This window comes from Phoca vitulina, unplaced genomic scaffold, assembly GCF_004348235.1.
Source record: "Phoca vitulina isolate PV1807 unplaced genomic scaffold, GSC_HSeal_1.0 scaffold76, whole genome shotgun sequence".
NCBI lineage: Eukaryota > Metazoa > Chordata > Mammalia > Carnivora > Phocidae > Phoca > Phoca vitulina.
In genome coordinates, this window is record NW_022589779.1 from 4,624,199 (window position 1) to 4,637,052 (window position 12,854).

General features: G+C 37.4%; 1 protein-coding gene across 6 annotated transcripts in view; it reads right to left on the bottom strand.

Annotated features, from left to right (window-relative positions):
* Positions 1-12,854, bottom strand: part of NAV3 (neuron navigator 3) — a 579,712-nt gene that overhangs the window by 145,228 nt on the left and 421,630 nt on the right. For all 6 annotated transcript variants that reach the window (XM_032393716.1, XM_032393720.1, XM_032393719.1 and 3 more), the window contains 2 exons: positions 12,169-12,277; positions 11,083-11,466 (listed from right to left, as the gene is read on the bottom strand). In XM_032393716.1, coding sequence (XP_032249607.1) covers positions 11,083-11,466; positions 12,169-12,277 — 493 coding nt within the window. The remainder of the gene's footprint in view (positions 1-11,082; positions 11,467-12,168; positions 12,278-12,854) is intronic.

A 12,854-nucleotide genomic window follows, 5' to 3' on the forward strand; every position in this document is an offset into this window, starting at 1 on the left:
TCTGAAACAAATAATGCAATATATGTTAAGAAAAAAAAAAAAAGAAGGTAGCAGGAGAGGAAGAATGAAGGGGGGGAAATCAGAGGGGTCGACGAACCATGAGAGACGATGGACTCTGAAAAACAAACTGAGGGTTCTAGAGGGGAGGGGGTGGGAGGATGGGCTAGCCTGGTGATGGGTATTGAGGAGGGCATGTTCTGCATGGAGCACTGGGTGTTATGCTCAAACAATGAATCATGGAACACTACATCTAAAAGTAATGATGTAATGTATGGGGATTAACATAATAAAAAAATTAAAAAAAAATTCCAGGCATCACACAAGTAAGACAAATCCCTGATTTGAATTTTTTTCTTGGTAATCCTTCCTTCTTTTCATTCTTTCTGAAGGATTTAAAAATTTATAAGAACATGAACTTTATAGCTCCTCTAGAAAAATTATACTACGGTCTGGGAGCTATCAATGTTAGGGGATCATTTTGAAAGAATAATGTAAAATTTAAAAAATGATTTCCTAATCATGTTATATCTAAACTTCAAAACCAGCAGCCAAGATGAGTTTAAGAAGAGTTAATAGACACAGGGAAGATTGGTACAAAAAGGTGGAAAGAAACTTGTAAGGGTTACTGACAAAAAAATAAATTACCTCAAACTATGAAAGTCTTAGAATAATTTTAGCCATGTTCAAATTCTATGAGCTGTAAAAGAATTCACATTAAAAAAACAGTCTCACAAAGCATTTCCTCATTCTTCCTCACTTCCCGTGACACCCTGCTTCTTTCTGTGTAGGCAAATTTGCATACTCATGGCATTTACTTTAGGTGTCTATTATCCAAATTAATATTTCTATGCCATATCATTCCACCTTGCTCTAAAATAAGGTATTAAACTGTTTCCAAGGCATAGATAGGTGGCTTTCTCATAAGCACCTCAAATATAGCAAAAACTGACCATATATTAACTTCACCACTAAAGCTCATATTCCTTCTGTGCATGATACGATGGCCAAAGGTAAGGACACCATCCACCCAATCAATAATCTGGATGTATCACTCCTTCTTGTCACTCACCACCCCCAGCTATTGTAAGATAGAGTCTGATCAGGTGAGCAACATAACATAATAAAAAAAAAACCTGAAAAAAAAAGATAGAGTCTGTTCAAATCTGTGAATCTGCATCATTATGCTCTATGTCTGGAATTCATTGAAATAGAGAGAATTTGAAAAAATTTTATTTTTTATATTGTTCAATCCTACTTTCTCAATGAACAGAAATATATACAACTTTATATTTTTCATAGCAATCCATGCTTTGAAAAAAAACTTTATAGGGAAATACATATTTTTGCAGGTTTATAAGGTATAAAAGTACATATCAAATAATAATAAAAATAATACCAACTTTCATGCACCTACTTCCTGGCTTCAGAAATAAAACATTTCCAGTTTCTTCAATGTCCATATAGGCTCCTCCCACTCACATCCCCAAATCTCCCTTCTAGAGGTATCTACTGTCCTGGATTTTGTAAGCATTTCTTTACTTTCCTTTATGGTTTTGCCACATAGGCATGTATTCCTAAAAATATATTGTTTAGCGTCTCCTGGATTTGAACTTTATATAAACTGAGTCACACTACGTGTAATCTTTTGTGACTTCTTTCCTTCACTCAAAATTACGTTTTTGCAATTATCTATCCTCATGTGTATCACTATGTTATTCATTTTATAGTTTTATTACTCTGTTTTACAAATGCACTGGTTGATTAATCCATTTGACTACTATGGACATTTGAGTTGTTTTTCTTCTTTCCTGCCATGAACACTTGTGTACCCGCATTTCCTTGTGCTCACAGGCAAGAACTTACCAAAGATCTATATCTAGAAAGGAAATCACTGGGTCATAAGAGACACATACCCATACTTAACTTTACTAGTCAATGTTAAATAGTTTTCAAAAGAGTTTCAGAATAAACACCTGCTTGCCTATAGGTGAGAATTCTCACTTTGGTTTGATTTACAAGTTCCATATTACCAAGCAGGTTGATCATGTTTTCACTTAGTTATAAGCCATTTATGTTTTGTGTGTGTTGGTTAATTGAATTTAAATTTAAAAAAAATGCTGATTTTGATTAGAAAGCCCATTTTAAAATGTTCAAGCATATTTCATGTAATGTAGTTACTATGTCATGTGTAACCAGTTGTAATGTTTTCTAAGTGATATAAATATACATAACCCAGTAAATATGACATCCCTATAAAAAATGTTTGTCTTTTGCTCATTTTTTAAATTATACTGTTTTTAAAATTTTAATTCCAATCTAGTTAACATGTAGTGTGTCCTCTTAGTTTCAGGTGTACAATATAGTGATTCAACAATTCTATACATTACTCAGGACTCATCATGATAAATGTACTCTTTTCCCCTTTATCTATTTCACCCATTCCCCCGCCCACCTCCCCTCCGGCCACCATCAATTCTCTAGAGTTAAGAGTCTGTTTCTTGGTTTCTCTCTCTCTCCTTTTTCCTTTGTTCATTTGTTTTGTTTCTTAAATTCCACATATGAGTGAAATCATATGGTATTTGTCTTTCTCTGGCTGACTTATTTCACTTCCTTTTGCTCACTTTTCTATTGGATTCAATGCTATGTTTTGTTTTCCTTTTTTCTTTCCTCATTGATACTAATACTTTGTTAGTTATATGTGTGGCATATGTTTGTGGCCTCTCTGGGGTTTAATCCTGATACTTTTCTCCTGCTTATTTTTATGTGAAATTCATTTTTCTGAATAAAAAGAAACTAGATACCTTTCCAACTTCACATAGTAACTGCCTCTGTTGTTTTTGTATAGTGTTTTGAAATGCAGTAATTAGCTTTTTGAGATTTTTGGATTCTGTTTCCATCTCTCACTTTCTTCCAGACCTTCATTCGCCTTTATTGCCACGTCTTGTTCAATTTGCTTCTACTCACAGAATATGTCTCTTAGTGTGGGGTCCTGTCCTGGAAGGGCGCTGTGCTTGGGCAGCTGAATGAATTCATAGGAACTAGACTGTTCTATTCCCTCCAGACATGACCTTCTGCCCTTACTCTCCCTGGCTGGTCAAGTGGTCAAAACCCCTCCAGCTTCAGCTGCTGACTTCAAATGCCCTGTGTGTTTTCTAGTCAGTTTCTCGGCTATTTTGGGTTCTTCTGTTCTCAGTGTTACCAGATGCCCCAGTGCCTACCTCTGTTTCTTCCCAAACAGACGCTGATACACTGATACCATCCTTTGGCTTCTGAATGTTTGTCCTCAGCTGTTTATAGTTGGGGGCTGAGATGATACTTTGTCATCAACTTTTATGAGTGAAGAGTGATCGTGATTTTTTAGTTTTGCTGGTTAGTAGCTTTGTCTATTTTTGTGGGGATTTGGGAAGATTCAAAACCTAGGCTTGCACCATAACTTACTAGAATTCTGTGTTTTTACATTCAAATTTCATATCAGCCACTATATGTTACAATTAGCTATTTTTTAATGACATGAACACATAGGCTTTTTTTCTAAACCTCAAAGGCACAACAGCTCAGCATTTTCTTTTTGATGAGCACAGATAATATTACTGTCCCCTAGATCACACATGCTAGCTTAAAAACAACTATACTTCTAATGAAAGATTGCTGTGAAGCTCTGGTCTATTGTAAAAAATCAACTCCTAGGAAAGAAATGTGTACATGTAGACATGTAGACAATCTCACAGGGTAATTTGCCATAATGGTTAAGAGTACAGAATCTCACACTTGCTGGGTTCAAGTCTAGCATTGCATGTTTTAAGAAATTTTGAATTCCCAGAAGCTGATTAACTAATTTTCTGAGTTCCAGCTAAAGTCACTTGAACTATCCATGCCTCCATTGCTTCATCTGTAAAATGGAGATAGTAATGATCTATTTACCTCTTACAGTTACGGTGAGACATAAATGGGTCAACAAATGTCAAATGCATAGAATGCTGTCTAGCACGTAGTAAGTGCTATGTCAGTGTTGGCTAGTATTACCAGCTATCTTTCCACTAGGATCTCCACGTTCACTAAACATAACTCTCCTATCTTGAATATGAAATCAGTAGAAGCCTTCCGATTAGGAATCTGTGGTTTGCCATGTAAACTCTTTCACCCCAACACTTTAAGCCTGCCCTTCCCAGTGGTAGACATGCTTCACACCCTCAAGTTTACTAAGGGTGAATTGAGGGAGAATCAAGGGAGAAGAAGGATAAAAGTATTCACCTTCCCTTTTAAAAATTTCATTTCCCAGAATTCAATTACTTTGTGTTTGGGCCATATGACTTAAAGTAGAATTTCAGGTTATGTTGTGACCCAACTATTTATACTGTGACACCAGCAGATAACTTCAATTTCCACCCAATTAAAATATCTAACTTTCTCCCCAATTTTCCAGCAAGTTCCTTTTTTGTTTCATAAATGGAGACTTTTTCAGAGACTCATTATAAGTAAGAGGCCTTCCTCTGACTAATTCCTAATTACTGGCAGATTCACATCCCCAAGCGTTAAAAGTAATTTCAAAAAGAGAAGAAAGAGATAAGTCTTCACATGCTTCAGGAAATTTTGAATTCTCAGAATGCCGATTAACTAGTTTTCTGAGTTCTAAGGTACATGAGAAAATGAAACAGCATTCCCATTCATTTCATGACATTCCTTATGGTTACATGAGAAAAAAAAAAAAAAATCTTAAATTAAACACCTTCATTCATTACTATGTCTTTTGAGCTCTTTGTCCCTTTAATCACTGAAACATACTTTTAAAAATTTGGAACAGAAAATTAACTTTGTAACTCAATTTTTTCATGAATTGTAGCACAGATGTTTCAATGCCCTTTTTTTTTCACTTAAAGCATCATCAAATTAAAATTCCCCTGGGATGTCTCTAGCCCTCTCATCTTCCCACCTTTTAATTCTAGGCTGAGGCATCAGGCTACATCCTATAGATGTCAATAATTTTTCTGTGTAAACTGTTGAGCAATGAAGTGCAGTACACCATGGGGTATCCTCCACACAACACCCCCTAATCACAGCTGAGCTGAGACCAGCCATACTGCCTGCCGATCATGCCTACTCACCTCCCACCCAGGGGACAGAACTCTGAGCCATTCTTTAAATTTCAGTGATCTGTACTCTGCCACAGGAAAGAGAAAATGTCTAATGCCCAACAGGTCAACATCATCAGGGGAAGTTTTCATATAGGGTTTATGGGGTTTTTTGTAGTTTTTCTTTATTTTTTTTCTTTAAATATACTGAATATGGGTGACAACATAAAACACGTGGACCACTGATACATATTTATATGGGCTCATTTGTGAAACTATCCAAGACTTTATTTGAAAGACTGATAGGGAACAAAAATGAACAGAAGTCTGAATTGGGTTTCCACTGAAGCATGAAACAAGTAGGAAGGACAATGGACATAACTTTTTTATTTTTTCTCACGAGTAAATTCAGCAGAAACTACCCAGCTCTCATCAAACAACCTCCTCTTCCTTCTGGGCATACAGCTGAACCATATTTCCGGCCCTCTCCTCTAGTTAGATGTGGCCATCCAGCTGTTTTGGATCGGGGATGTGTGTAGAAGTCATCTGCACCACTTGGAGGCCTGGTACATATAAAATATTCTCACACCAAGATGCTTCCTCTCTTTTGCCACCTGCTCGTTGAATACCAATGCCCAGGGTGACCCTGGAAAGCTGGTAGGATAGTAGCAGGATTATTCACTTCAATCTTGTTCTCTGAGAGACTATATGGTGTACATTCCCAACTGAAGGTCAGAAACACCAGCGAGGGATTTATATGAAGGAGAAATGAACTGTGTATTAAGTTACAAGATTTTGAGATTTCTTGTTTACAGAAGTTACTGTTAACTAATACAGCTAGAGTCCTGGAAAATACAAAATGCTTCTGAGTATAGGTATGCCTGTAATATATATTATTATATATAGAACTCAGTTGTTTTAAAAAATTGCCTTAAGAAAAAACTACTAATCGAAGAATGTATACCCACATGCTTACTTACAAACATGTGTATATATTAGTCATTCATTCATTGAACAAACGAACGCCTACAAAAATATAAAAAACACTAGCATGGGAGTCACATGGCGCTTTGCCTATATTGCTCACTATGATACACACAGTCCCATAATGCTGTTTGGCATACAGGATGAACGCAGAAATATATTTTAGATACATACGCACATACATACTTCAGCTCAGGATCCTTCTCTCTATTCTTTTCCCAGAAGTCCCCACGTCTCCCACAATTTCCACTATCTTCTATATGAGACCACACTCTCCATCATATCTCTACCCTGAAAAACTACTGCTTTTTCAACTTATAGGGCAATGTCTCCAACTCTACGTTTCTAACTCTACACTCATCATCTCCCCTCTGCTTTCTCAAAAAAAAAAAAAAAAAAGTCTCTTTTTTCTGCCTATTTTCTCTAAAGGTATAATTTCCTATCTCCGGTGCTTACAAAATGGGCATCTTATCTGAATTCACTGCCTCTCTCAAGCCCTTGTGAGTACTCTGTCATTATTTCTGTAAATTTCTCCTCTGTGGTATCTCCCATATCAATTTTTTCGCTCTTTTCATCCCCATCAAGGCTACTCCCATATTTCTGGCCTATAGACCTTGGACCTCAAGTTTTGCTGTAGTGTCTGAAATCTACCGCCAGAGCTTCTCCTCTCAATTCATTTTGCAGATTTCCCCTAAAGGAGACTTTCAAAAATCATCATCATGCCCTATTCTGTGGCTATTAAATAATCTTCCTTAAGAAACAGTGCTTTCCATTGCTTAGAGTACACAGTTTAAATTTCTTAGCATAATGTTATTGAGGCCTGTCACTATAGACCCTATCTCTCAAAATTAAATATTCAGATTCCATGAATCTTCGTTAAGGGAAAGGTCAGTGAATGTCATCTAATCCAATTGTCCCTCTGATTTTGAAAATTACATTTTAGTCAAGCTCACTGAACAACATTCTTTCTACAATATATCTACTTTTGTAACAAATTTTCTCTTAATGTATTTCCCTCCTCTATAGTTATTTAAATCAAAGAGTGTAATCTTTCTATCTTTCTATCTCATGCCTGGATTTAGCACTTTCTCCTTCTTCTGAACTTTTGGCTAAGTTTTTATCTGTATGAAAGTTTTGAAATTACTCACACATTGCATTGTCAATGTCCATTGATTTCTTTTTTTTTTCCCACTTCTTGTCTTTCCACAAACATTGTTTAGTCTGGTGCCCCCCTTTCATCTTGGGGGATGGCTGCCGGGGATTGATTTATCTGGGAAAATATGTTCAACCCGGCCAGGTCTATTGGAAGTGGCAGAGCATGTGCATTTTTTTTTCTTAATTTTTTTTACTAACATATAATGTATTATTTGTTTCAGGGGTACAGGTCTGAGATTCACAGTGCTCACCATAGTACCTACCCTCCATTGATTTCTGATTTAAACTGCTCCCAGGATATGCTCTCTCCCCAGATAAGCATTTTGTGTGTGTATAAAGAAATAGTCAATCCTCATTATTCACAAACTCCATATTTACACATTTGCTTACTTGCTAAAATTTGCAAATCAATAACTGCAACACTTTCACGGTCATTCACGGACAGGCACAGAGCAGTGAAAAGTTCGAGTTGCCCATGAGGACATTCCCAGCTGAGGTCAAATAAGGTGACATTCTGCCCACTTGATTCAGCTTTTCTACCGACAATGTGTCCTTTTTACAGGCTCTTGCGAGCCACATTTGCCGCATTTTTGTGCTCCCTGTTGGAGATTCTGCTGTTTAAAATGCCCCTCAGGTGTAGTGCCGAGGTGTTCTTGTGTTCTAAGTGTAGGAAGGCTGTGGTGTCTTATGGAAAACTATGTGTTAGATAAGCTTCATTCAGGCATGAATTACAGTGCTGTAAAGGCATGAGCTCAATGTTAATGAATCTACAATATGTATTAATTCACAAATAAGGTGGCTTTAAATTGAAATACACATAAAACAAGATTATATTCTGATGAGCTGATAAAAATGTTGTGACCCAAAGCTCACAAGAAGTACATCTGTATTTCCCCTAGGAGCAATGGTTTGGTATTCACTAATTCAGTGTATGTAGTGACTACCGCAAATAATGAGATTGACTGCCTGTGTGGGTGTGTGTGTGTTATGTGTATATGTATATATATGTGTGTGTGTATACATTAATATATGCATATATATGTGTGTGTATATAAATATAGTATATTTATGTATATAATTCAATCTTTATCCAGGGGGAAGGAGGGGGCTCTCTCTGCGGTTCTCCCACTCGCTGGGCCCCTGCTTGGAGAGCAGTCGTCAAACCATGCTGCAGTTCGTGGTCTATGGCAACCCCAAGCTGAGAGCCCACTCCTGGGCTCGCTGATTGCAGCCGGCTCCCCCGCTCTGATGTCTGGGAACTCTGATGCACTCAGGCACCCCCGGTCTTCCTGTGACCCCGAGGGTCCTGAGACCACACTGTCCCACCTAGGATTCCACCCCACTTCACCACCTGACTCATGAACAAATGCTCAACACCACTCGGCATCAGGGAAATACAAATCAAAACCACAATGAGATACCACCCCACACCAGTCAGAATGGCTAAAATCAACAAGTCAGGAAACAACAGAGGTTGGCGGGGATGTGGAGAAAGTAGAACCCTCCTACACTGTTGGTGGGAATGCAAGCTGCTGCAGCCACTCTGGAAAACAGTATGGAGGTTCCTCAAAAGTTAAAAACAGAGCTACTCTACAACCCAGCAATTGCACTACTGGGTATTTACCCCAAAGATACAAATGTAGTGATCTAAAGAGGTACCTGCACCCCAATGTTTATAGCAGCAATGTCCACAATAGCCAAACTATGGAAAGAGCCTAGATGTCCATCGACAGATGAATGGATAAAGAAGATGTGGTGTATATATATATATATATATATATATATATATATATATACATAAAACAGAATATTACTCAGTCATCAAAACAAATGGAATCTTGAGATTTACAATGATATGGATGGAACTAGAGGGTATTATGCAAAGCAAAATAACTCAATCAGAGAAAGACAATTATCATATGATCTCACTCATGTGTGGAATTCAAGAAACAAAAGCAGAGGATCATAGGGGAAGGGAGGGAAAAATAAATCAAGATGAAATCAGAGAGGGAGAAAAACCGTAAGAGATACTTAACCATAGGAAACAAACTGAGGGTTGCTGGAGGGGAGGGGGGTGGGGGCATGGGGTAACTGGGTGATGGACATTAAGGGGGTCACATGATGTAATGAGCACTGGGTGTTACATAAGACTGATGAATCACTGACATCTACCTCTGAAATTAATAATACACTATATGTTAATTAATTGAATTTAAATTAAAAAAATAAATCTTCATCCAGTAGTGAATATAAAAACACATATGCTCTCATTTAAAGAGATGAAGAAAGAAAAGAGGAGGGGATAGGAGTGAGAATGGAAACAGTGGGTGAGAAAAGGGAGAGACGGGGGAAAAAGTTCATGCCTTCGATGTTCCTGTGCTGCCATCATGTTCCCCAAACTGGGTATCCCCCCCAGGTGGTATTTAATATGTACAAAAATGATAACAATAACATCCACAAATTAGTGTGATTATTAATGATAATAAATGGAATTATGATGCTGATGATAACTTTACTCAACGCTCATACTGTGACAGGCTTTGAGTAAGTACAATTTTGTGGGTTATTTCCTTAATTCCTAATAATTTTGTGGAGATTCTGCAATTTTATCCTTATTACAGAAAACAAAAAAAGAGTTTGGATAAATAAAGCCCCCAAGGAGTCCACAGACAGCAAATCGTAGAAAGGAATTTAAATTGGACTCTGACCCCAGTGGTATCTCAACCACTTCCTACCCTAACTAAACTGCAATCTGTCTTCCTAAATCTAAATTGTTGGAATTTAGCCATCTGGGAAGGGGCAACGAAAAAAGCACTTGATCTGAGGATATCACAGCAGAGCTATACATCTGATCTAAAGCTCTTCTATATTTTTTTAGTTCTGTCACCTTTCAAATAAGCTTTTCTTCTTTTCTTTTCTTCATGAATGAAGTCAGGAAGGTTACTCATATAGAAGAATGCTTTCTGATACTGGTCCTCTCAGATGTATAAGGACAAAAAGTAGGTCAAAACACTAAATTTAGGGTTTTGGGAAAACATGAAAATTATAAAATTGATTTGGGAAGCTTTTCCTTACATTACAGAGCCAAGGTTTTGAAGTCAGATGAAAGTGAGTCCTAATGCAAGTCTCACCTTTCCTAAGCATTATATAATTGTGGCCAGTTAGGATCAGTTTTTGTATCTGTAAGGAATTACAATTATTTATAGAAGTAGCTTTAACAGAGTATCCTATTGCCTCCATTGGGACTCATTCTCAGATTGAGCTAAGAATTCCACATTGCCAAAATCTTTAAGAGTTTTATAATCACAACACTTTTGGGGATTATAATAGAAAACAGAAGAAAAACAAGGCTAAGATTTTTTTTTTTAATCTGATACCATCAAAAGAGATCGAAACTCTCAATTCTAAAATGCTTTTCCCTCAAGTTAGATGGGAGGGGCATAACTGAAGAAAGCTAGAAAATATTTGCCTTCAAAGAAGTTATAGGCAGCTTTGACAAGCCAAATTAAAAAAAAAAAAATCCAGCAGCTCAACAAAACTCCTCCCGTCCCCTTCCCACGTCTTTCTCTACAAAATCTGTGACTTAAGAAGCATGTGAAAATCACTCCAAAAAGCACAGGGCACATTTGGTTCTCTAAACTAACAATAGAAAGACTTAAGGGCTTACAATGAAAAGATTTTATAGAAGTTTTAGATATTTTACTTTTCATGAATGAGCAGAAGAGAAGGTCTGATATACCCCCAAACAACCTTCGATTTATCACATTTTCTAATGACTCTGTGAGCTAACCTAATTACTCTTTCTCCAGCTAATGCATCTTAGTAGAGCACTTTCCCTGTTTGCATAATGCTGGTGGAGACCAAGGCCACTTACCCACTGTTGATGTCATCAGCCCTGAGACTTTTTCCAAGGATATCACCGTCACTCATATATCCACCAACGTCAACTTCAGAAGACATGTCCAGGTCACTGCTTGCTTTCTCACTCATGTCAATTTGAGAAATGTTTCCCAGTCGAGAGACAGCTGCTCGACGGAGAGGCGTTGTGTACATGAACCTCGAGGGGTCTGTGTGGATGAATCGGCTGGTACCACTGCGGGGGTAGCCAGCCCCCAGAGAGGGAGCATCTCCAGCCTGAAGTCGAGGACACGCCTGACCCAACCTCCAGGTCATGGGAGTGGGTCGGCTTGTCAAGTTGGGTATGGTCCTTCCATTAACTTCTGTTGTCACAGTGCTGTCAAAGGTTGTCTCCAGGGTGCTGGCAAACAAATGAAGAAAGACCTATACTCGGATTGAGTTGGGATCATAGAGCAAGAATACATGAAGACCGGAAAGGCTAGGCTGAGTCATTTCTTAGAAGTATGTCATTTTCATGAAAGTCAAATTATGCTTTCATGATGAGATGCAAGACACCTCTGCAGATGTCAAAATGTGGGATGGGGCATTCATTTGAAGTTTGTCGTTTTGCTGTTTTGCTTTCGAAAGAAAGGCCATTGTCTCATTTTAGATAAAGCAAAATTGTGTTTCACAGTTTCAACAAACCCTTCACCTAACTCCAAAGGCTCCCCAGAACTACTCTGGAGGGTTGGGTACAATTATGTTTCAGAGTCTCTCTATACACCCCAACCCCCACTCCTGCCCCAGATGCATTTCAACTGCAACTTCTGCCCACTGTTGTTTGTCATGGGCATGCAAATCTACCTGGTAGTGATGCTGGTAGTTTCAGGAACTAATTCAGTTTGAAAGGGACACTCTATGAAAGAAGAGATGGATGGGAGAAAAAAGTCCCTGGGTATGTGCTAAGAAGTCGCCAGCTGAATGTCATGTAAAATTTAAGTGAGAAAATAGTAAGGGAAAATTAAATTTTTCTTTATCCTTATAAGAGGTTAAGTGCTTGGTTGTCATTTTTTTCTTTATTGGCCCAAAGATATATAGAATTGAGAAAAAAAAAAAAAAAAACCTGTGGCTTATCTGGGTCCCACGAAGACTGGACATAGTCTCCTCTAAATTTTGCCTCAAATCTGCTATGTTTTTAACTGTTCTCATTCTCCTTGTTTCAGGATCTTCACCTAGAAAAGTAACATAATAATATATTTGTCAATCAAGTAATTTACTGGTCTCAGAATAATTGTATACATAGATAAGTAATATAAATTCTTCTCCTTAAAAATACAATAATAGGAAATTCCAAATGCCTGCTATCTGAAAAGTATAATTCTTCTTTCTACATTCACATTCAATAAAATGTGAATAGAAACAAATATAACATTACAAGTAATAATTGATCAGGAGTGATAATAGTACAATAATACTTTGTAGATCCATGACCTTAATCATTGCAAGGAGACAGTGATTAATTCAGAAATATACTATACAGTACTCCATATTACTGAGCTTAATTTAAAAGTCTGAAATTATTTGGGTCCTAATTAATCTCATAATTACCTATTTCTAGGTCTAATCAGAATAGTAAGATAAACTTACCTTGCAGCAATTACACATTTGGACTCTGGGGAATAAGATAGAAGCCTTTTCTTATAGAAGCAATACCTTTGTAAGTCTTCTATTAACACTGGATGGCTTTATTTTTAACTATTTTCCACTTTCTACAGGAACTCACAGCATCCCCCTGTGACACTGAAGTTC